General features: G+C 37.3%; 1 protein-coding gene across 3 annotated transcripts in view; it reads left to right on the top strand.

Moving 5' to 3' along the window:
* SLC4A10 (solute carrier family 4 member 10) overlaps window positions 1–24145 on the top strand; it is a gene marked incomplete at both ends in the record, with an annotated part of 144247 nt that overhangs the window by 108673 nt on the left and 11429 nt on the right. For all 3 annotated transcript variants that reach the window (XM_084209233.1, XM_084209234.1, XM_084209232.1), the window contains 10 exons: window positions 543–643; window positions 2034–2208; window positions 2393–2526; window positions 3636–3881; window positions 15512–15617; window positions 18210–18371; window positions 18622–18735; window positions 19246–19407; window positions 22186–22437; window positions 23700–23768. In XM_084209233.1, coding sequence (XP_084065359.1) covers window positions 543–643; window positions 2034–2208; window positions 2393–2526; window positions 3636–3881; window positions 15512–15617; window positions 18210–18371; window positions 18622–18735; window positions 19246–19407; window positions 22186–22437; window positions 23700–23768 — 1521 coding nt within the window. The remainder of the gene's footprint in view (window positions 1–542; window positions 644–2033; window positions 2209–2392; window positions 2527–3635; window positions 3882–15511; window positions 15618–18209; window positions 18372–18621; window positions 18736–19245; window positions 19408–22185; window positions 22438–23699; window positions 23769–24145) is intronic.

Below are 24145 nucleotides of genomic sequence, written 5' to 3' on the forward strand. Positions count from 1 at the left end.
ACTTTTAAAAGTTTGATGAATTTTTATTATGTAGATTTAAGTCTTATTAATTTAGCATTTAGCAGAGTCGCTATGTTTTGCATGCTGTTTTTATTTGAGGTTAATTTTCTTTAGAAGAACCCTTGACTTGCAAGCAGACAGTATAGTGATGACATTTGGTTCAGTTCAGTACTAGTTCTCTCCTGAGTAAATACAGGCAGTTGTATCTAAAGATACTAAATTCAGGGATAAGTGGTCTTAAGCATCCTTGACTATTCCAAATAGCCATGGTTGGCTTTTGTTCTAAGCTTATTGTAAGAATTGATCAAGGCTTCTTACTCTTTAAAATGTTTTCTGATACAAGATTTTTTGTGATCAATTCTTTAAATTTCGCAGAATCACAATTCTTTTTACTATTAACTGTCTGGTAATAGAGCTCCTTTACTGCTTATAAGAAGGTTATGCTGACGAAACTTAAAATGAACTTTTTATGTTTAAGCTTTTAACTTTCAGAGCCTATTTCAGTACTAAAAGCCACGATAAATATCTTTTCCTTCTGGTAGGAGAAGCGTAAGATCCCAGGAGTGCCAAATGGAACTGCAGCCCATGGGGAAGCAGAACATCCTGGGGGACACTCTGGACCAGAACTGCAGCGCACTGGAAAGTTAGTGATAACACATTCAAAATCTTAAGTGTTCAAAGTGATGTTCAAAAGGAATCACAAGGGTCTTGTTCTCTCTCAGAAGTGCCTTGGTGCATAATTTCTTTCAGGCATTTGTCCTGATTGGCATGTGCCATGTAGCTGAAGAGAACAACACATGCTCATTTGCAGAGAGCAGGAGAGGGCAAGAGGGTTTGAGTTTTCTCATTGCATTTATTGCAAGCTCCTTTCTCTAATATTTACAAAGGCCAGACCTTTCTTAAATTTGATTAATGTTTCTTGGTTTTGTACAGGATGAAGGGAAACTTGGTATAGTGTTGTGCCATATATTGTGAACACTTACAGCTCTTTTGTAGTTGAAGTTTCTGGGTTGTGCAGCTCTAGCATTTCTTGTTTACCTCAGTAAGCCGTGATATGTCCTGGTAAATGAGGCTGTGGTTACCCTGGTGGCTGCAATTTACAGAATGAAGAATTTGCCCAAGGAATACTTGTTTTCTCTCCTCTAATATGGTGTGGTGTAAGTGCATCACCTGTCAGTGACTGTCTTAATGCAGTATAGTTGGGCAATAGATGTTTCTATTACTTTGCTGCCTCCTGATATTTAAATACTGTTCCTGCCTTTAGCATGAAGCTAAAGATTCAGCTGCAGTGCTGGTGTACACTGGGGCAGGGGAGGTGATGGCCAGTCTGGCTGGAAGTTGTTCTCTCACCAGAGAATCTACTAATTGACAGCTTGAAGGATTGTTTTAATTTTTAGGAGGTAGTAGCACTACACCTTCTTCTTTGCCTCAGCAGCATCTGACACATGGTGTGCCTGTGAGGAAAAGAGCATTGTGGGGTTATTTACTTTAGCTGTGTGGTATTTTGTAAGGGACTGTCTATTCCTAAATATTTGATTATATTTGACACAGTGTAAATGACAAAAGATGACAGTTATTGTCCTTGAAAAATGGAAGCATATATTAATTTCTATCATCAAGTATATTTAGGAACAGGTTCTCAAATAAAGAATGCAAAGCTGATGTGGGCAAATAGGCACTGTGATACCTCTCTAATTAAACAAATGTAAAGAATTATTTTATGAAATAAACAGTTTGATTTAGTGCATGGAAGCAAGCAACTGTTCACAGCTTTGGTGTCTGCATGATTAGTTGAAGAATTTATAAAAGAGACACGGAAATTAGTTTGTTTTAAAACCACAGTAATTTCCTGGTTGAGGTTATGAAGACAGGCTTCCTATAAACTTTTGGGTTTTTTTGAAGGGTGAAACATAAGAGTATGTATCATTTGATCCAGGAACAGTACCATCTCTGCAGTGTGATTGAAGCAATACTGTAAAAGAAAGTTTTGTGTGCCACCTTAATTGATTTGAGCTCTTCTATGTTTTCTTTAGATTTTTTGGAGGATTAATTTTAGATATCAAAAGAAAAGCTCCCTTCTTCTGGAGTGACTTCAGGGATGCTCTCAGTCTGCAGTGTCTGGCATCATTTTTGTTTCTCTACTGTGCTTGCATGTCTCCTGTCATCACATTTGGTGGTCTGCTGGGAGAAGCAACTGAAGGTCGTATAGTATGTGTTAAATCTGAACTTTTAAAACAAACTTACATTCCTAGTTTTGTGGTTTGTATTTCCTTACTGTTGCATGAATCACCTTTCTATATTGGTGTTTCAATGTTTAGAAGGCTATGGACTAAGACATTGCAAAAGAACCTGTTTGAAAATTTATGGACACTTCTCTCTGTGTCGTATTCAGAGTGCAATAGAATCGCTGTTTGGAGCATCCATGACTGGAATTGCCTACTCTCTTTTTGGTGGACAGCCTCTCACTATACTTGGCAGCACAGGACCAGTTTTAGTGTTTGAGAAGATCTTATTCAAATTTTGCAAGTAAGTGAAGATCGTGATATTCCTCATCCTTCCTTTGTTTTTGGGTAAGAGTAGAGACATCCATCTCAAATTAAAATCTTAAGCAAGATAAATTGTTGTCTTGAACATGTTGCAGAGTCCAAAAATTGTGCAGTGAATTGGTAATGGAGAAAGGTGAATTTTCTTAAATGTAGGGCTTTTGTTGCTTTTAAACTCTCCTTCCTTCTTCCCCCTTCCCTCAGCTGTTTTGAAGGGAATGACTGCTTCAAGATGCTTGTGGGGTTTTTTAAAAAATTTTTATTTTTTAAATTTTATCATTCTCTACTCTGAGACAATGCATTTAAATCAGTGCTTTATCTCATCCCTAACTTGAAAGATGTTGTCTCTCACCAAGAAAGTGCATGCAGTAGAAGTGGTCCCTCTTCAATAGAGGCCATGCCATTCCCTCCCCTGGACAGAGAGGGGGGCAGGTGTCGTGCCACAAGAGCCACGTTTAGGCTCTTGAGCTGTGCTTGTCACGTCTCTGCCACAGTGTGGGTAAAAATCCTCTCCATTTGGAAGCCATCCTGCTTCTCTGCTCTCCAGCCTGCTTTTCTGCCTCGCTGCTGCTGTGACAGGGCCTTGTGTGGCAGGATCTCCTGCACAGCAGCGAGCAGGAAACCCCGCTTAGCGCTCCCATTTCTCGCACCTTCAGACAGACCTTTCAGTGTGCTGTGATCATGTCACACGGTGTGTTTGGAGCTCTATTATCATATGCAGTAAGCTTACAGAATTTTGATGAAAGTTGTTATAGCTACTCTTTTCACAGCTTAAAAAGAAATTGACAGGTGTTGGCTGTTCACAAAGCAGGGTAGGGGATAAAGAGTGAATGGACCTTATACATTTTGTGTGTGACTACTCTCAAAGCTATTCATGTGATGACTGTAACAGAGATAGGACTCTTTGTGTCCTGTTAATTGGGGGAAGAGCTCTGGTCAGGAGGTGACTGGATAGGATCTTCTGTTCACATAAAGCGCATAATTTCTGACTCAGAGTGTCCCCAGAAAGGAAATTTTGGAGCTGCCTTGTCTCCATGTTCTGTGGCTGGACAAAAGGTTGAGTGAGCTGGTGTTTTTTTCCCTTCTTTTTAGAGAGTATGGGTTGTCATACCTTTCTCTGAGAGCCAGCATTGGGCTGTGGACTGCAATCCTGTGCATCATCCTCGTTGCAACTGATGCAAGCTCCCTAGTCTGCTACATTACCCGCTTTACTGAAGAAGCCTTTGCTTCTCTTATCTGCATCATTTTCATTTATGAGGCCTTAGAGAAGCTGTTTCATCTCAGTGAGACATATCCAATCAACATGCATAATAATTTGGAGCTGCTGACGAAGTACTCGTAAGTAAGATTTCTTCTCTTAAACTCTTAGGGTGTTTTTCCATAGGGTGTTTTTCCATAGGTTGTTTTCTCTGCAAGGAGCACAGCAGGAAAAGTTTGCAGTAGTTGTAGCAGGTGGGAGCTACTCAGTCATTATGCTGTCTTACTGGGGGGATGTGTACAACCACGACATATTTACTTAAGATAAGTAAAAAATATATTTCCAGATTTGAGGTTTGGAAAAGCTTCAATATAATTAACCTTGAAATCCTAGAATTAAAAATAGGATTTAAAGGGACCTTGGTTTTAGGTCTCTATTCATTTTTATCTAATGAGACTTAATTCATGGTCTCTTCCTGTAACTTGTACTTATGATTTATAATTTTTAAATGGCACAGGATATTCAGGTAATGTTTGTATATCATATTTATCTTGTTTTGTTTTGTTTTGTTTTCCAAAATCAAAATATTAACCTTTCTAAAAGGTTGTAAGTTGATGTACCTCCTTTATTTTTACCTCTCTGGCATTTAGGTCTGAGCTTAATTTACAAGAGCTGAAGTGGATTTGGAATTGTTAGATGGATCTCAGTAGCTCATAATCAATTTGTTCTTAATAGAAAGATTTTTCATCTAGCTCTATTTAGACAGCTTTACTTTATTGTGAAGTTTAAACAGGTACTAATCTACTTGGGGAATAAAAAATTGAATTGCTTTTATCAATATTGTTTCTTTGAGAAGTAAACCCTCATAGACCTGTTTCTGTGATATGAGAATAAAAATATTGTTCTAGTAAAGGACAAGATCCTAGTCTGTCCTGAGGCCAGTTAAACTTGGTCACATCAGTAAATAAAATTTAATTAAAAAGCATTTTCAATGAAAATCCCTCTTCAGAAATGTCTTTATTTCATTGAACCCATTTGAACCCTCTGCATGAGCTGGGTGGGGCCCTAAAGCAACAGTGCTTGAACAGTGCCACATCTTCTGTTCACTGGAAAAACAGGAGTGTCTCAACCAAATGTCTCATTTGCATTTTAAGCTGGGAAAAACAGAACACAGCAACAGAGAAAACATTTGAGCTTTGTGTATATTACCACTAGAAAAATAGTTAGCAAATCCTGAATCTGAATGTACATTATGTACCTTAATACACAGAACAAGTTAGAGAAACTATAGTTCTGCTGTGACATACTCTCATTATGCTGAAAATATTATTATCCATCTCTAATAGCTTAATCAGCAGACAAAGGAATATTAATTTGAAGAGACAGCAACAGACATCAAGACCATGCATGCAGCTGAGGTTATATCCTCATATAACTTTAATCACCTTCTATGAAGAAGGTATTTTACTCTGAAGACCTTCATATAGCAGAGTCTTTGCAGATTTTTTCTTTTCCTTGAACATGACGTCCTCCTATTGTTTTTAAAATCAGATATTGGAATGCTATACAAAGACAAGAAATTATTTAGAAAACATTTACCAGGTGGAGCTGAGATATTAAAATATGTCATGGAAATCATGAACACAAGTAGAAACAGGGGTTCCTGGGCAGCTGTATTCATGGTTAGCTGAATCCCATAATATTGCTAGAGATTTCAGAGAAATGAGTTTAACAGTCATAGTTATGTCTATATTTTGTCAAAATGTTTTCTCATTATAATCCTTGTGTTAATCAATAAATGTTGTTGGTTTTATTTAGAATGCCACTCAATAATCAGAATCAGGCTGATTTTTGAAGGGTGGTGCTTTATTGCTGCTTTCTCTTGGTAACTGAGCAATGAATGTAAAATGTGCAGAACAGCCTTTGTCATCCTCCAGTTACACCTGTTGACCTGTCCTGGCCTACAGTGTTGGAATACCAGCACAACAGTTTTAGATTTTTCAAACCCAACTCCTGAAAGATAAGTGTCTGCCACATGTTTGGAAGAACGATTTCACCACTGTCTGGTGTTTTCAAACACATATATCAGAATTATTTGATATCACTGATATCAAACTTATTTGAGATAGTATTTTTGTAGTTATTTGAATTTATTATTTCATACCTATATTTTCATTTATTCTCTCACTCTATGTCAATAGTACAAATAGATTGCCTTTTAAACTCTTGTATTAAATCTTTGGCACTTATACTGTATTCTTTACTTGCAGCATGTTCCTGTTTGTTTTCAATCATGCCTGTAGCAACTGACCCCCTAACAGCAAAATGCCTAGCTGTAGACATATAACTCTTATGGGATGGAACTAACATTTTTTTAGCTTTGAAACTGGTTTTTAGAAATGGCAGTGTACTGACAATCAATGCATGTTGATTACCTTGAAAGAGCATATCTGCTGCTATCCACAGATCTGTGCTCTGAACGCAGCAAAAGGCTAATTCTAGCCTCTCCTGTTCTCTCCATTCCTTTCTCTTTCATCTGAGATTTCTTAGTTATTCAGAACCACTCCCAAAAGATTGGGAGAATTGAAAGATGTGGTCAGTGGCAACAACTCTACATCAGGTGCCCAAATCAGCTTTCACAGCAGACTTGATGCAGCCTGAACTCCGTGGGCTTGCTGTGCAAATGTGCAGATATTAGTGTTACTCTGTCCAGATACAGTGGCCTTTTGCCCAGAAGGTGAGATGTCACAATTTTCATCCCCATGGGGTCATCACAAGACATTTCAAGTACTCTCAGTCTCTGCTTAAATGTCTGTATGTGACTCAGTTCTGGAAAGATAGACTAAAAGATGGATAAGCATGAAAGTTTACTCAAAATAAAAATCTCTCTTTTGTGTACTTGAAGCTGGGAAATAATGATTTCACAAGGAATTAGTTTTTCCTACAGTATCTGATTCCAGTCCTTCTACTTGTAGCTTAAATGGGTAACAAACTTGGGCTGAAACTGGTCCTGTCCTTAAAGGACCAGCATAGTCTGTTACAGAAGCTAATTAGTATCTGCTGTTTTGCTAATTAAAACAGCTGTTTGCATTTTCCTCTTTGGGGATTTTAAAGACAAGTTTTTAATTGTTAGTAAAGCCTTGGCAGGTCTTTAATTAGCCATGGGTGATCTTCAAAAGGTTGAGCAACTCATTTATCTTTGAATGCTCAACCAAAGCTTATGTAAAACTTTATCTTGGATCTGCAATTCTATGCTAGAAAACTTGGGTTGCACTGTAAAATTTCTGTGTTTTCTGTTGCCCACTCCAAAAGTTGATGATAAATTGGTCAGAACACTGAATATATTTGAAATTTTTAGTGTATGCAGTGGCCCAGCTGTCCTCTTTTCTCCCATGGGCTTTCTGAGGATGCTCTGATGTCCACAGGCTGTCTGTCTACATGCCAGTACTGTTCCTTTGCCCTGCTGAAGACATGAGTTTGACCCAGGAAAAGTCATTGGCATTCTGTTAGTGCTCTCTTTGGAGTACTAGAAAGACAAAGAGAACAGTAATTTTAAATGGCTGGTGTTTCAGCTAGATTGAAACCATATTTCAAGTAAGAAATAAAACCCATTCTATATTTTTGGTGGGCTTGAATTCTGTTACAAACGGCCTCTGTTCCAGGAATTTGATGTAAAATGCTGCACTGCATGCATCTCTTATATTTGAGAGTACAGGAGTCATTACTAATATCTGCCATATTACACCTTAGAGGACAAAGAAGAATATTCAGAACAGTTGGGAATTTTTTTTTAGTTTTTAATCAAGTGCACCCAAATATTTGAAAATCGACTGAAAGTCCTCCTAAAAGATTTCTTTAAAATACATTTAAATCAGTGCTAAATTGCATTTAGCATTTTACTATTTAAAGTAGAAGATAGGCTTTGAGTTTGTTACAGAATTCTACCTCAAAATGACAAAAATATCTTTTTGCATGATCTAATGAATGTAAAACTAGACATGATGCTCTTTTTGCTAATTTTAATTTTTTTTTTTTACTCTGTATTTAAGTACAGAATAAATACAGTGATCTACTTACAGGCAAATCCATTCAGCATTTGTATGTAACTTTTTCCTAAAACATCATATTTTTCATATGGATGATAAAGAATAAAGCATTTAAGTGATAAATCAAAGGAAGGACAAAGCCTGATTTTCAGTGTGGTACTGTGTTGCACCTGTGCTGTATTTTCTTATTTTTAAATTGTACTGTTTTGAAGGAACTTGAATAGAGTAGCTACACTGTTTACTAAATTAAGTACAAATACTTCTTGAGCAGAGCATTTCTTTCTATTTTTTTTAATGTGACCTTTTTGTATTTGTCATGCCATTAGCATTTGTAGGTTGGCATAGCAACTCTCTTATTTCTGCACTCTCCTCCTCCTGTTTTTATCCTACCCTGGTAGCAAATATATCTCCAGTTAGTGAAACCTGTCTGGAACACTGAAGCCCATCAGTTTTAAAGTGTATATTAAATATTAGAATGTTATTTTTGCTAGAAAAAGAGAACCCCATATTGGAGCAGATAAACCCCCCCGGTTTTAAAAGGAAAACAGAATAAGCATTGTGTAGGAAAGCAATGTGATTTAGAAAGCAATCCAGTAGTCTTTTAAATACAAGCATTTTAAGATTGTTTTCTTAGAATACAGAAGTTCAGTTATTTTTTAGGGTAAGGTTGCTTAGATCTTTATATACCTTTTTGGTATATAAAGGAATTTTATATACCTTTTTGGTTTTTATTAATTATTTTTTCAAAGGGATGAATTCATGTTGTTTTAATAATTCTTTACCAGAAGTTACTCAATTATTAACAGATTACATTGAATAATTTTAAAGTGATTTCTTGGCATAGTAATATGCATATTGCAATCTGTCTTGGTATTGACATGCACTTAAGCATTAGGAGTAGAAAATCCCACTCTGATGTAATTAGGGAGCCAAGATCATGTCAATCTCAGTATCATTTCAGGCTATAGAAACTACTGCTTCTAGAAGGCATTGTGAAGATTGGTTTTGTGCATACCACTGTTTGCACAAGCAAGTTTTGAATCTTCCATTATCTATATAAATTAATCTAAAGACATAATTATTGGATGCAAATTAGGTTGGTTGATACCCTGTATCCCTTAAGCTGCAGGTGGAATGAGAAGAGTCAGTGATGATGAGCACAGTATTGCTCATTATGGTCCCAGGCATGTAATTGAATTTCAGTTCCTGTAATGATTTCTTTGAGGTTAGATATGAATATAGATTTTCTGTTTCCCTTCTTTATAGTCTTTTTCCTACAGTTAAGTAACTGTGCCATATACTGTGTGTCCTTCCCTAAGAATATTCCTCTTCTTCCCAGAACCATGCAAGGGCCATTACTGAGTTGAACTGCTGGTTCCCTTTTGCTTCTTGACAAACTTTGGAATCCAGGCTTTCTTTCTCTTTATTCTGTTTTTCCCAAGACTTCTCTGTGCCTGCCCAACTCAGCTGATTTGTTTGTCTCTTTCTTCTTTATTTGAACCCAGAAAGTGCTCACCTTGTTTAGTTCTTTCCTAGTACTCATCCCCTCCACTTTGGAAATAGATCTCCTTGATAAGCAATTCTCCACAGCATTCAGTTTGTAGTTGAGAGCTGCTTCTACACAATGCCTTCAAAATCTAGGAGGGCTTACATAAAATCTGTGGGTGGTTTTTTACTGTACCTTTATGTGTATTGATACATTGCACCTGCACAGTTGAAACTCAAGCTGCACTGCAATGTATTGCAGTAATAATTTCTGTACCAGCATTATGCTGAACCTCTTCTCCTCAACTATATGCACTCTTAACTTTGGAAGTGGGGTGAAGTGACATCCTAGAAGTATTTCACAGTGAAAGCTTTCAGATGAATTGTCAATATCCCCAGAGTTGCACTACTTTTCTGCACAGGAATTTCTGTGTATGGCAGTTACACACCATAGTGCTGCTGCAAATGCATGGACTGCATACTGCAGCAGATAGCTAGTAAAACCCAACCTCTGCGGTTAACAAAGCTACAATATGATTATAAATCTTTTTTCTAGACTTTCCCCTTGAGAAAACATCATTTTCCTCCTGATGTGTGATCCAAAAGAACCTGATTCTTTGAGATTTCTTCAGGCTAACATCAATTCCCTTTCCCGGTTTTATCTTCATTTCTCTCTCCGTGAAACTATTGTACTGCTGAGTGCATTGTTTAGGTGCTTTAATAGGCTTTTTTATTTTCCTCTTGAACTTAACCAACTAAACTGTACAGACTTGTAAACTTAGAGAATGTTTGTGGATGCCTACTGATGTTCGTGACTGTCAGAGATGGGCCACATAGCAGTGGTCGTAATTCAGGATGGCAGAGCTCATAAATAAATGAAGAAAAAAATCTTGTCTTGCCATGACAGCTGTGCTGTGAAAGGATTTCATGATACTGAGAATAGAACTTAACTGACAAGTCCATTTTTCATCACGATTAATTATTTTGTTTCCAGTCTTTTATCCACTGAGCCTTTGATTTAGTTGGTATGAAGGTTGGCACAAGAAGGAATATATGGTAAATAAAATGCCAGGGATATGCACGTATTGTAGGTATGATAGAGCAGAAAAGATTTCATTTTATGATACTGTTGTTGTCCTCTTCCCATAGAAGTTGTTAGACAAACAGAAGGATTCTGTGAATGCCCATAATTCCCATGAAAATGGTATATTTGGAGAAAACCTAAACATGCATAGCATAGTGCCATTAAAATACTTGAGCACTGTAAATGCAACACAAAGAATACCTCCACCTATACCTTACTTTAGAAACAAACCTAGTGATGCTATCTTCTGTTTCATACTGTCATCTTCCTCTGTCTCTGTTATGTGATCAGTGCTCAGCACGCTCAGAGCGTCCTCTGTGCTAGGGGAAAACCTTCCTACTCATACTACCAAATATGTGCTCTGATATTCAGTGAGACATATTGTTTAAACAAGCACATTTTGCAACTTATTTGTCATACTTGCCTGCAGTTTTTTAAGTATTATAAATATTCATATTGAGCAAATCTCATTCTCAGGCTATCTTAAGTGAGCCAGAAAGGCATTTTTCCCTTCTAGCAAGGGGAAATGGTATATTAACTGATCAGGAAGAAGCTGCAGTTGCATCTTTTATAGATCATATACTTATCTGGTATAAATAGGTGGAGCTTGCAATATGTAAATGCTGGAAAAATAAGAGATCCAAACCAGTGCCTGTTGAATTTTATAAAATTGTCAATAGTAAGTACCTCCTAGTCTTGAAAACCCTCTACTGAAAAACGGCGACTGCCGAGGGATGAATGGTCATGGGGCTTTCAATGGGAGCTGCACTATTTAAGTGTGGTTTATTTACTCACAAAAACACTGTCTGAGGTTCTTTTTTGAGGTGCTAAATTGCACTTAGCATGGTGCCTGTCCAGCTTTTTTGAAGCTGGACAGGCACCATGCTACATTAAAGTCTGTGTGGGGAGCAGAGCATGCATGACGGAGTAAAGAGAAGAAAATGGTGAAGAAGCAGCCTGAAGAATCAGGGGTAAGAGGTGGATATTGTAAGGACTAGACTGAGGGTAATTTGAATTGAACAAATAAATGTAGGTAATAAGTTTCTTGTTTTGCAGTTAACAGAAAATTAGGGTCAGGATGCCAGTGGTTTTAATAAAGAACTTTTTAGTTGCTGAGCAGCCATGATATTTATGTTTTATTGCTAATCTAAAAAGGAGGGGGAAAATATTCCCCACCTTGACATATGAAGTGACAGGTTTTTAATTGGCTAACTAATATTCCCTTTTTCATAGTCCAGAGATAAGGGATCATACAGACAGTCTTTTTGGTGCTATTAAGGATAGTAATAACTGTTCCTTTTGTGGAACAAAGTACACTCATAGTTATCTGAGATTTCCTGAAGTTGCTCCTGTTGGATCCTCGCTCTGCTCTCTGAAAACAGGACAAGTTGTAGATGTGCATGCAGCAAAGTAAGGAGGGCTGTCTCTGATTATTGAAGTGAATGAGATTGAGGCTTGTGAACCAAAACCTAAAACAACTATGAAATTGTGGGGAGTTAGGGGGGGCAAAGAAGGGAAGCGACCTTACACTGCCTATGTGTTACAGTTGAATTGGTGCTGAAGATTAAGCTGAAATTTTGATCCTCCAATAAGAGGGAGAGAGGTACAGGCTCCAGGGGATACCCATCTGTCATGCAGTCCTAAAATTTTTTATTTTTAATCTACCTTTGTTATCCATTCTGATTTGCCAGAGATTTCTTGAGCACTTTGGAAGGTGTATGGGCAATAAAGACTCCTGCGCTGGTTATTGTTTCTAGCTAGCAGGTTCAGGTTATTCTTTGTTACATTCTCATTTTGTTCTCTTCTTACAACAGTTCTCAGTTGTCTGAAGACTATCTGTCTGAAATGGTTTATTTATCTACCTCAGAAGTAGAATCCACTTTCTATTAGCCTGTATTAGATTTTTAAATACCCTAAAAGAAAATTAGCTCCAGTGTCTAGCGGCAAAATATGGACATTTTAAATACAGGTAGGGGCCTGTGACTGGGTATCTAGTGCCATTTTAGATCTCTCAGCCTCCAGCTGCTTTGAAAACAAAGGCATGAGTCAACAAAGATCCTCCCATTTGTGCCGACTCATCACGAATGTCACAGATACCATGGAGTGTACAGTTAACCATGCTTAAACATCTGAATTGCTACTAGGAGATCAGAATGTCTTGCCATATCCAAAAGGGTAAAGATGAAAAATTATTTATTTCTGTCATCAGTGTGATGAAATGGATGTGTTGAGATTGGCAGCGAAGATTGCTCCCCCCCCATAGTGACACCTATGCTTTTGCTACCACAACCAGTGTCAGATTTTTCCCTGCCTTTATTCTAGCCAGGATGAAAGAGAATCAAAACAATCCTTTTGAATCTTTTAGTATCAGGAAGATGATTGCTGACTTATCACTCAAAGACACAAGAGTATGTTACTAAGTTGGTACTGTATTTGAAGATGAATATGTTGCTTAGAAAATACAGGTGTTTGTATAGTCTATTACTAATTTGGTAATAGCATAAAATCCACACAGATCCCTAGTCATGGGCAAGTGTTCAGCACTTTAAACAACTTTACAAGAATGTAAGAGCACTTGAACCTCCAAGAGGAAATAATTTTTTGCTTATTCCAGTGTTCTGAGTAATATTTTATCAGGAAAATAGAAGGATGTGTTAGTGTTAACTATTCAGCGTATTTTGCTTTTTCTGGCAAAACTACTCAAAGTAAAAATGGCAATGAAAGAGACTAAAGTACTAAAAATATTAAAGTAGGAAGCATTATTTCATTAATGTGAGATTTTCCTTGAAGGTCAGTTACGTTGGGAAATAGTTATCATTGAAGCAATTAAATCTGTTATGAAACGACACATTTTGGTAGATGTTTTTATGTTTTGGCACTGAATGGTACCTTCATTTGTGGTTTCTGGGATGAACAGGGAGTGTTTTACTATCTCTCAGTTCTATAATGTTAAGCAATTAGTAGGATGCTGGAAGACAGTAATACCACGATACAATCTCACATCAAAATGTCAGTGTTGCCAAAACACATACAATACTGAAAGCAATGCAATGTTGTATATATCAAAACACTGAGATCATTGTTTGAATGGTCTTCTGAGCAGAAAGAGGATCTGATTTCCACAGTCGGTGATAGAAGCACTGTGCAGGGTGGTTTTGGTCTGCGTGGGTGTAGTTTGCACAAGTCCCTTATTTGCTGAAGTTCGGTCTGCCATTGCTAAATGCCTGTGAAACTTGGTAAAGACCAGACTGGAATGCTGTGCAGGAGGAAAGTGATCCTGCTATAGAAATAAACAGGTGATCTCACCTGAAGGTGATTTACCTGAGCTGTATTAAACTATAGCTTCAAGCGTCACGTTTCTGAGCAAATAGAAATTTTGGCTCCTCTAACCTGTAAATGTAATTTTGCAGTTTGCAGCAAGTGTGGCTGTACCATGTAGTGCTGGCGACAGGCACAGTCTCCCCTCCTAGTGAGGAAGTGAGGAGTGAGCAGCCCAAGGCACCCTGGCCCGCTGTAATCAAACCCGGCGGGCCTGGCCCCGCGTCCGGCCAGTCTGGATCGGCGATGGACACCGGGGCCAGGCAGCTCCTGTGCTCCCAGAAAACAGCAGTAACCTGACACAGCCACCTCTGCACTGCTGCATGAACATCCCATACTCCCTGGCAATACATGATGTAGCCATACTGTTTGTTGGCTTTATTCTGCTACTGTAGCTCACTGGTAGTGATGCGCTTCATTTAACCCATCCTGTAATAGTTTGAACTACGCATTGAACACGCATTCATTCTGCACTTAGGGCCTGATCCAAAGCATATTCAATATGTTTGAAGGATCCAGTCAAGGACTTTTGGCTCAGGCCCTCTACTTCTCTGAATGCAGTTGCTTTTTTTTTTTTTTTTTCCCCTCTTTCTTTTGGAAATAGCTGCATTTAAAATAAAAGCAAGGAATTGCACAAAGGCAACCTGCATCTTTTCCTCTCTATGTATTAAATGCAGCTGTTGTCACATGTATAGTATTGTAATTGAAATAGAATGTCAGTGTTGTGTCCTCATGGTGTAGATGGTAGAATTTAATATATAGAAAATCATAAAAATCTAGATGAGTATTGTCATTTTGTGGAAAGATAAACAGTCACATAGAAAATAGATGGCATAGGTAAGTGAATAAACTGATATTCTGCTACAGCTGTAATGCAATTTACGTTCAGTGGCTCTGCACGATAGATGTTATCCTGTCCCCAGCTACTCCTGAAAACTTTATCAGAGAGTACACAATTTATTTAAAGTCCTCATAAGCACATTCAAATACTAACAGACTAGATAGTGCTATAGATTATTAAAGTAGAATTAATTTAAAGTGCATTGCAAAGAATACTTGACATCTTGGATCCGACAGAGTATCCTGGATGTTTTGAAGGCTTTGTCAAAGAAAAAGCCTCCCACAGTTGCTTCAGAGGCTTTAAAGATTTAATTTTGATTTTAAATTACTTATTTTTAAATTACTTATTGTCCTCCTACACTGCCTTGTCACATTTTGCGTATTAAAATACGCAATTTAGAAAGAAAAGTATGCTTTTGCAGCAGCTGTGGGCAAAGGAGAAACAAGGGACACAGAGTTCAGAGAGCTTTTTGTGCTGGTGATCCTGACATTTAGAGCCCTGACAGTTGACTGGGTAGTTGGGCAATTTTGCATGCAAAGGCACTTCTCCATCTAGGAAAGAAGGAGGACACAGAGAGTTTGTTATCTGGGAAATGGATCAGCCTGGAACTGTACATAGTACATACTAATGTCCATGCAGAAAAGGGATAGGTGTAAGAGGGTGGAACAGGACCAGCATTTTCTCACTGTTACAAACTGTGCTCAGAAGTATCAATAGACAAGGAAGAGAACAGGTGGTAAAACTGAATGTGATCAGTGGTTTGAATATGTCACGTTACGTACTATATATGCACATGCACCTCACAGCAAACGATACTCCGGTAATAGCACTAGCTACTGAACTCCAGACTGCTTCAAAGCATGCATTTACTGAACTCATCTGAACTAAAATTATCTGCCAATGTACAGCATAATTTCAATGGATCATAAAATTGAAAATTTGGATTAATATCTGATATGTCTTATATTATTAAGGAAAAAAAAAATTTCTTTTCAGATGCAATTGTGTGGAACCAGAACATCCTAGCAATAAAACCTTACAGTACTGGCAGGACTACAATATATCTGCATCTGATGTGCCGTGGGGGAACCTAACTGTGTCAGTAAGTAAATTTTGGAACTTAATAAATAAAGGCATAGGCATAAATAATTTTGTCCATCTTACTGCAACAAATATATTTTAAAAAATACCAATTTTCCTGCTCATATTTCTTCAAATAAATAGTGAAAGATACTTAACAAAAATTAACATGAACTTTGTAGCATTATCTCCTTTTGTAAGCTTTTTGCAGCAAGTGTGTGCATTTTATGCCCTGCTTTGGAACCTTCTTGACACACTAGCACAAGAGCTTGGCTGAGATTAAGTCAAACATGTCAAATGACAATGAATTTGTCCTAAATTCTGCCAGATGGCAAAACCAAAGTTCCCTTGTGTAGAAAGAATCAGAAGCATTTATTTCCTCTAAAACACTCTTGCAATAGTTCAGGCTATAAAAAAGAGAATGGGGAGAAATTTTGTAACATTTTCTCTTCAGTGACCACTTTTTTCTCACATAAATTCTGTAATTTCTTTTCCCAGGGGAGGAAGGAGATAATGCCACAATTTAGTGGGGCTTCCATGAATGTGTAACAAGTTTCTTAACAGTACACTTTTCTATGTTTAAAGGATTTTATAATTCAATTTGCCTTTTTCAGAGTGACATTCACAACTTGATTAAAAAGTTGCGTTGAGATTGGGCCACCCTTTTTCTCGCAAAGGGATCATTTCATTACACAGTCAAGAGAATTGAGTGCAAAAGACACCAGACTGAAGAGATAACTGAATTAACCAGATCAAGGGCATTATCACATTGAACACTTAAAAGCCAATCCAGTGGACATTCTCCAGAAGATACTCTTCTTTTTTTTTTCAAAGGCAGGAATGCAGAAGAGCTCATGTTAAGTAAGAGCTATCTTCTGTGACTGCTCTGTCTTGCTTCCATGGCTTTTTCTGAGCAGGGACTGCTCCTCAACTCTGTTGGTGTGGCAACAGCAGAAAGAAAGTTGAGAACTGCTGGCCTGAGGGATTCCAGCAGTCCAGAATGAATATTCTCAAAATTGCAGCACACTCTAAGAGCATCTGTGCAGGAGCAGACTCCTCCTCTCACTTTCTCAGATCTCTGACAGTGTTTTTCAGAGTACATTTGCAGCTGAGGAGATTTAAAATAACAGATTTTGTTTTAACTATAAATGTAAAAGACTGGCTGCATTATATAAAACCCTTCAAAACTTCTGTGAAAGCTTATTACCAAAACTTGAGTTTACATAGGTAGCAGTATAACTGACCAACTTTTCCCACGAGTCACTGTAATTGTCAAAGAAATAACTGATTTTTTTGTACTTTTGTGTCTTTTTTTCTTGCAAGCATCATGAAGAAACTTCTGTTCTAGAGAACTTCAGTAAGAGATTAGACATTGCTGTCTGTAAATATTTGGTCAGACTCACCCCATTATGTCTCTTTTACTGCTCATATCTTCATATATTTCTTGTATCTAGTTGAAATGTTTCAGGTTTCTGAAGATCTGGATTCTCATTCTCTCTTAAAACCCAACGATTTTTTGCTATCAAGACAAACCAAGTGTGAGCAAAGGATTTTGGACCAATTATGAAGAGGATTTTGATGGTGACAAAATCCTCTTCAAGAGGCATATGATGAACTGCACCCCAAGTTTACTGCCATAGCAGTATAAAGACCTTGTGTTCCTTTGTCTCACAGTCATCAAATAGCAATTGTGGTTTTTTCCAAGACAATCTTTTTTCAAAGCTGAAGTTTCCCATAACAGGATAATTGTGCAGGGAGTGTGATGAGCCAATGATACATTGATTTAATACAAAAAGATCCTAATCTGGCAGGATGTTTCTTCCTGGAATCCCTGATTCTGGGTGCTGCATTTAATTTTTCTTAACAAGTGTGGAGGGATTGGGGAGGAGAAAGAAAGGATTGTGAGTCCAGAGCTAGTAGCTCACATTTCTAGAGCTACTCTTTATGGTTTTAGTCGATTAAGGATAGTAGTGGAGAAGTACTGGAAATGCTTTAATTAATTAATTAATTAAATTAATTGTATTAAATATAATTGATGTTAAAGATTTAGGGTTTTCGGGCACTTTATCAGATATTTTTGTAAGAGAAAGACAATTTGCAGGATGTGCTGCCCCCGTGTGGTATTAAATGTATTGGGCTCCTTTTAGGCCAACGCCACACGTCCTAAATAGCTTTTTCTTCAATTGCTGGGGCTGTGAAGGGAAAGCAAAAAAGCAGTTCTTGAGAATGCACCAGGAGCAGACTTTCTCTTTGTGCCTTTTGAACTTTGCTTTCCACACTTGGAGAGTGTTAGTAAGTGTAAATCTGTATTTGTACACAGAAAATAAATCAGAGTACTTGCTAATTTTGAAAAAACCCGTTTTTATGTTAATGACTTCATTTCTGGTATGTCTTAGTGAGTTCATCATTTAATATGGCTAAGGAAGAGATTCCTTTGGGAACTTCCCATGCTGACTAGGCGCACACGTAGTGAGTTTTAAGTTTTAAAAGAATAAATATCTAGAAATTGTTTTACCATTTCTAGCAATACAATTTAGGAAATAAATTGGAAAGAAAATATTAGTGTAAGCATGGATAATTTTTGGAACAATACTATTTTTTCTCTCCCTGACAGGAATGTAAAAAGTTTCACGGCGAGTTTGTTGGGCGAGCCTGCGGTCATCATGGCCCTTACGTTCCAGACGTCCTCTTCTGGTCTGTCATCTTGTTCTTCTCCACAGTAACACTCTCCTCCACCCTGAAGCAGTTCAAAACCAGCCGATACTTCCCAACAAAGGTGTGTGCCCTTATTTCAGTTCAAAAGCTGCCATTAGTCGTGTCTAAGTACATATTCCATCTGCATTGCAAATTCAGTTAACTGCTGCTGAAGTAGGCTGGGCGTCTTTCCTCTGTTGGAAACTCGTATCACAATAAGCATGGTTTTAGCTGAAGGCTCAGGCTGTAAGCTGTACTAAAACAGCAAAGAAAAATCTGAAGTCATAGCTGAATGTTGTAGTTAAAATTGTAATTTCTCTCAATAATCATAGGTACGCTCAGTTGTCAGCGACTTTGCTGTCTTTCTCACTATTTTGTCCATGGTTTTAATTGACTATGCCATTGGAATTCCATCACCAAAACTTCAGGTTCCAAATGCTTTTAAGGTAAGTTGTTGATAAATTGCACTGCTTTATCATTTTGCAAAGTAATCTAATATGATGGGTTTATAATTGTTTATTAACATCATCAGGGAGTAGGGATTGTATTTTTAATTTTTTGTGTTCACAAGGAATTATGCAGCCTCTCTGATTTATGGATCATGTAAGTGAACCTCTCCCATCAGGCTCTTTCATGCTTCTTAATGTTAATTTCCTCTGTAGAAATTAACAGTGTTTAAATCACCCAAATCCTAGACTTCTGTAATGTTCTGGGGTGTCCTCCAAATTTTGGATTTACTGTATCAAGTGCAACCAAGTCTGTAATAATCCAGATGATTTTATTGTATGTAATTTCTTGCTTTGCCATCAGAGGAAATCTACCATGTTTTTCAGTGCTCTATACAGGTTGGTTTTAAAGGAAGTCATATCCTAATAATGTTTTGTATGTATTCTTGTGAAATTGAAATGTAAAGAATCCTTCCAGTTCTGACTGGCTATGCATGACTGTTTTTATAGCCTACCAGAGATGATCGTGGCTGGTTTATTACTCCTTTGGGGCCTAATCCTTGGTGGACAGTGATAGCTGCTGTAATTCCAGCCCTGCTTTGTACTATCCTTATCTTTATGGACCAGCAGATCACAGCTGTCATTATCAATAGAAAAGAACACAAACTAAAGGTATTCAGTCAAAATTTCTACATTCACTGTTGTTTTCTGCTTCAGATTATGCAATGTGCATCCATCTACTTTAGTATGCTAGTTTGTTATATACTATATAGATCCCCTTTAAATTTTTATGCTTTTTTCTTTGTTGGTCTATGTTGCACCTGTGCCCTGTGTCAGTGATCCACTGCCTTACAGAAGACTTTATGAATGTTATTTGGAATACAGAATCTGAGGTTAAAAAGTGCTGCCTTCTGTGCTTTAGTAGAAGGATTCATTAACTTAGAAAAAAAAACCCTCAAGTTAATAATCTCCTTAAATACCACAATATTAATGGCCTCTTCAGGTACTGACAGTGTTGTTCTACTGGATGGATTTTTAGAAACTACTTAGGGGTTATTTAGTAATATAAGATATTTTTTTCCTGCTCTTCATCCTTCTCTGTGGTTCTGCCCATCTTTTTTTTTTAATGCCCTTCCTATGTTAAAGAAAGGAGAAGAATAAAACTGAGCCTGAGAGGCACAATGGGTTCTTAAAACAACATAGGACAACTTCCTGCTCTGTTCTCTAACACTTTAGTTGCCTACAGATGGAGAGAGAAAAAGGGACATCACCCCTCTGAAAAACTGTTGGGCAAAATCTAGCAGCAGGTTTCTGTACATGTATATGCAGCAAGCTTAGGCTTTTTTTTGACATACTTTTAATAAGCAGCAATCCAATCCCAAGTTGCTTTAGCAAATGCATTTGCAACCTTCACTTTGCATTGCCTCTTCTTGGATGATTGTGACATTTGATATGTTCTTTTTTTGCCCTCTTTGTCAGCCTGGCTCTTCATGTCAATCCATAGCATTGCATGTGGTTAACTTGACAGATGCAGGAATTTGCTGCCAAGCTTTGGAATGTGTTTTTTCAGCACTGGCATCTGGGAGTCAGATGGTCCTCCTGGCTGCCCCCTTGTCTTGCTGCGTTTTAGTTTTGCTGGGGTCTGGTGTAGCATCACCTGTTGCTATGCTTCCTTTTCTTCCCATATGTCAGGTTCCTCAGATCATGTATGAATGTGAGGAAATGCTCTCGGATTCTGTATGCATTAGCAGATACATTCCTCATAAATGTGTCAGAAGGTAAAAAAAGGTGTCTCTGTTAGGATTTAGAATTAAACTCTTTCTTTGAGTGCATTGTGCCTGTAACTAATATCTGTGTTTGACACATCTCTGAGTTTGTCAAGATGTGTCTTGGAGATAAGACTCATAGGCACTTTTGGGGAGTGAGGGAAGGTTGCTAGAGTTGATTCTCTTCATTTTCTTTACTTTTCCCCCTTTTTAAATAATGTAAGCAAATAAGATGGCATTTTCATTTTGATATGTGGCTTACATTTTCATAAACCCAGACGCTTCCCATTTTAGAAGTAAAAGTTGTCTTCATAAAGAAATGATTTGTTTGCTTCCAACTCATTTTCCCCTCTTTTTTTATACTTCCCATAGCAAATTCTGGATAGTGCACATTTCAGCTTTTGGCAGCCTCTGTAGCAAACCCTTCCAAGTTTAGTTTAGTTACTTTTTTTATGTCAAAAGGCATTTGCATGGGTTTACAGGCAAAATTATGGTTCAACATATTCACATTGTTTGCATGAACATCGCTGTTTCATCAGACCATGACACTGGATTTGTTGCCATATTGCAAAGTTTTGTGGAGATGGCTAACTACCTGACTTTTTAAAAGAAAATAACTTCAACTGCTGCCTGCAGCTGTGAGGAGGTCCTGGATACTTGCTAAAACTGAAGTGAAATATCCCACTCAGCTGTGGTTCAGCTATGGTAGCAGATATCTATAGAACCCAGCTTGATGCATTGATGCATTTTTCTTTTTCAAGTGAAGATTGTTATTGGAGGTTTTTAAATTTATCTAAGGTTCGACCAAAGGGTTTTATGTTTGAAGGCAAACCATTATCCCCCTGTTGGTAAATTTATGTAACATTTGACCACTACAGAAGGGTTCCAAACCCAAAGGTTTTGCATTGACTTTTCCTGTGGATATTATGATGTTATGTTTGACTAAGGAAACCAATAAAGCAGTTTTAAGATTTTAATTTAATTTTAATTTTTAAATTTAATTTTAATGTTTTAACTTAATAGATTTTGTATTTTAATTTAATGTATCTTATTTTCTAGCTATCTGCTCTTATCTAAGATTGAAAGTACGTTAGTGTAAATGTATATCATGTGCTTGCCATCTTAAAAAACTTTAGAAGGAACACTGTGGTTTTATGGCCGCTTCTAGCACAAACTGACTTTGCAAATGTTGTGGGTTTTTATATAGGGACCAGTAAAAATATATGCTTTTCCATCTCTTTGTAAGAATGGATGGAAGGTCTACTAAGATTAGTGCAGTGGGAAGTGGGCAGCGCAGCTGGATGTTCTGCTTACTGTTATCCACAGAGGAGACTTAGTTAAAACAGATGTATGTATTTTCCAGTGTCTCACCAGTATCATTTTATAAGCAGGAAAGCTGTTCAGTGCCCGCTGTAGAGTGGATTTGTGGTACACTAACTCACAACTGGAAGGAGTCCAGTGACATTGAGCACTGAATGTGAAGCAGTAGGAATTCCCCTTAGGTAACCAGTCTGCCATCCCTACTGACCCAGCCTGGATAACACATAGAAGGAAGCTCTATTTTTCCTACAAGTCTCAAATTTTCAGTTGTCTCTTGCTGTTCATTAGGAATGCCTGCCAGGAGCGTTCTCCTTAACTCAGATGTCATTTTACATCTTCTTTCCATCCGTACTTTCCTTAACAGAAAGGATGTGGATACCACCTCGACCTACTCATGGTGGCAGTGATGCTTGGTGTGTGCTCTATTATGGGATTGCCGTGGTTTGTTGCAGCCACTGTCCTCTCCATTTCCCATGTGAACAGCTTAAAACTGGAATCAGAGTGCTCCGCTCCAGGGGAGCAGCCAAAATTTCTTGGAATCCGGGAGCAAAGAGTCACAGGGCTCATGATTTTTGTCCTTATGGGCTCATCTGTCTTTTTGACAAGTATTCTCAAGGTAATTTGGGGAAGTAAGGGCAAATTAAGGAGTACTGCACTGAACATTTCACTGTTGTTACTGTATTATCTAATGAATGCTCTTTCCAGGCACATTGCTAACTAGTATAATGTGACACAATGAGAATTTAAAGTGGAATTCTAATTTTGCTTAATAAAGTGCCTAGAAATTTTAAAATAAAAAGAGAATTTAAAGTGGAATTCTAATTTTGCTTAATAAAGTGCCTAGAAATTTTAAAATAAAAACCCTGTAATGGAAATCTGGCTTGACTGAAGTCAAAGGGAATTCTGCCATTGAGCTGTATTCACACTTTGTCAATACTTTGGGCCCATGGCAAATTACCATGAAACAGTCTCGTTATACCAATTTAAAATTTATTTAGATAATTTAAAAACATTTTGTGGTTTCCAAGTAATTTAAAAATATTTTCACAGTTGCAAGAGAAGTTCTATGGTTTGTTTCTTGGAAATGAACAGAAAAATTATCTCATGCTTCCTGCATACTCAAGACAGCTCACCAATGTCCTGAAAAAGGGTGTCTAGTTACAGTCAAATATAATACTTTTTAAAGAATTATCTGGCCTGTGTGAAATCAGTGAGAGTTTTGGCACTGGCTTTAATAAAACCAGAACTTAGTCTTGAATATTGTCGCAGTGAGGGCAATAAGCCCTTAGAAATTATACTTCCCAGCAGTATTTTATTAAGGATATCATAAAGCCTTCACCTTGAAAACACACAGAACAGGCATTTTGTGTATTTAGTATTTCTAACAGATTCTATGGGCATAATCAGTTACCTACACAGTTTATGCTGTGAGCCTGAACATTTAAATAGTCTCTTTAAAAATCATTCCATGGAATCATTCACCCATTTTTAAATGCTTAGAGCACAAAATATTACTTTTAGCAGTAAGAAGTATTTTGTGTCTCTTGAACATTTTTCTGAGCTGTCGTTAAAGAAAAGAATTTGAGTTTAAATTAAGGCTTTAAGTTTTTTTCTGTAGTTCTGTTAATTTTATTAATAGGGAATTAAGGATATTGTAATAACTGTCCATAAGAGCGACAGAGCCAGATTCTTCTTTTGCTTTATACTCTGAGAAACATTATTAATTTATAATTGAGTGACTCTGAATTTACAACTTGTCTGATTAATGCAGGCATATGGCACTTTGTAATTCAACTGTTTTGAATGTCTTTCTAGAAGCGTTTAAAATTGTTAAGTAGTATTTAATATGCTCTTCTCTTTCTCTGCTTGTTTGTGCAGTTTATTCCTATGCCAGTACTTTATGGAGTGTTTCTTTACATGGGTGCTTCATCTCTAAAGGGAATTCAGGTAAAATGGACTTATGATGAGTGTCTTATTGATGATGCTTTCTATAAAAAATATTGCCATTCTTCTTATATATTGTATTAGCTTTTGTGTATAATCTTAAAGGAATGTTGCCAATCTTAAATTTTTGAAAGTGACAAAAGGAAAATGGATTCTCTCTAAATATAGTATTCCCTTTAGGCCATGTGCTCCATTTTCCCCCCTATTTTTTTGGCTCCTGATTGTTCTGTTCTCTCTTGTTATCAAGAGAATTTTGCTGAGCCTAAAAACCGGGTAGTAACTATCAGGGGCTCTTCCCTCTCTGCTGCCTGCCCATTCACTTGCTTGCATGCTGCCTTTTCAAGTTCCTTTGCAGGGCTACACTTATCTTGAACTTTGCC

Source organism: Fringilla coelebs (genome assembly GCF_963513975.1).
Source record: "Fringilla coelebs genome assembly, chromosome: 7".
Classification (NCBI taxonomy): Eukaryota; Metazoa; Chordata; class Aves; order Passeriformes; family Fringillidae; genus Fringilla; species Fringilla coelebs.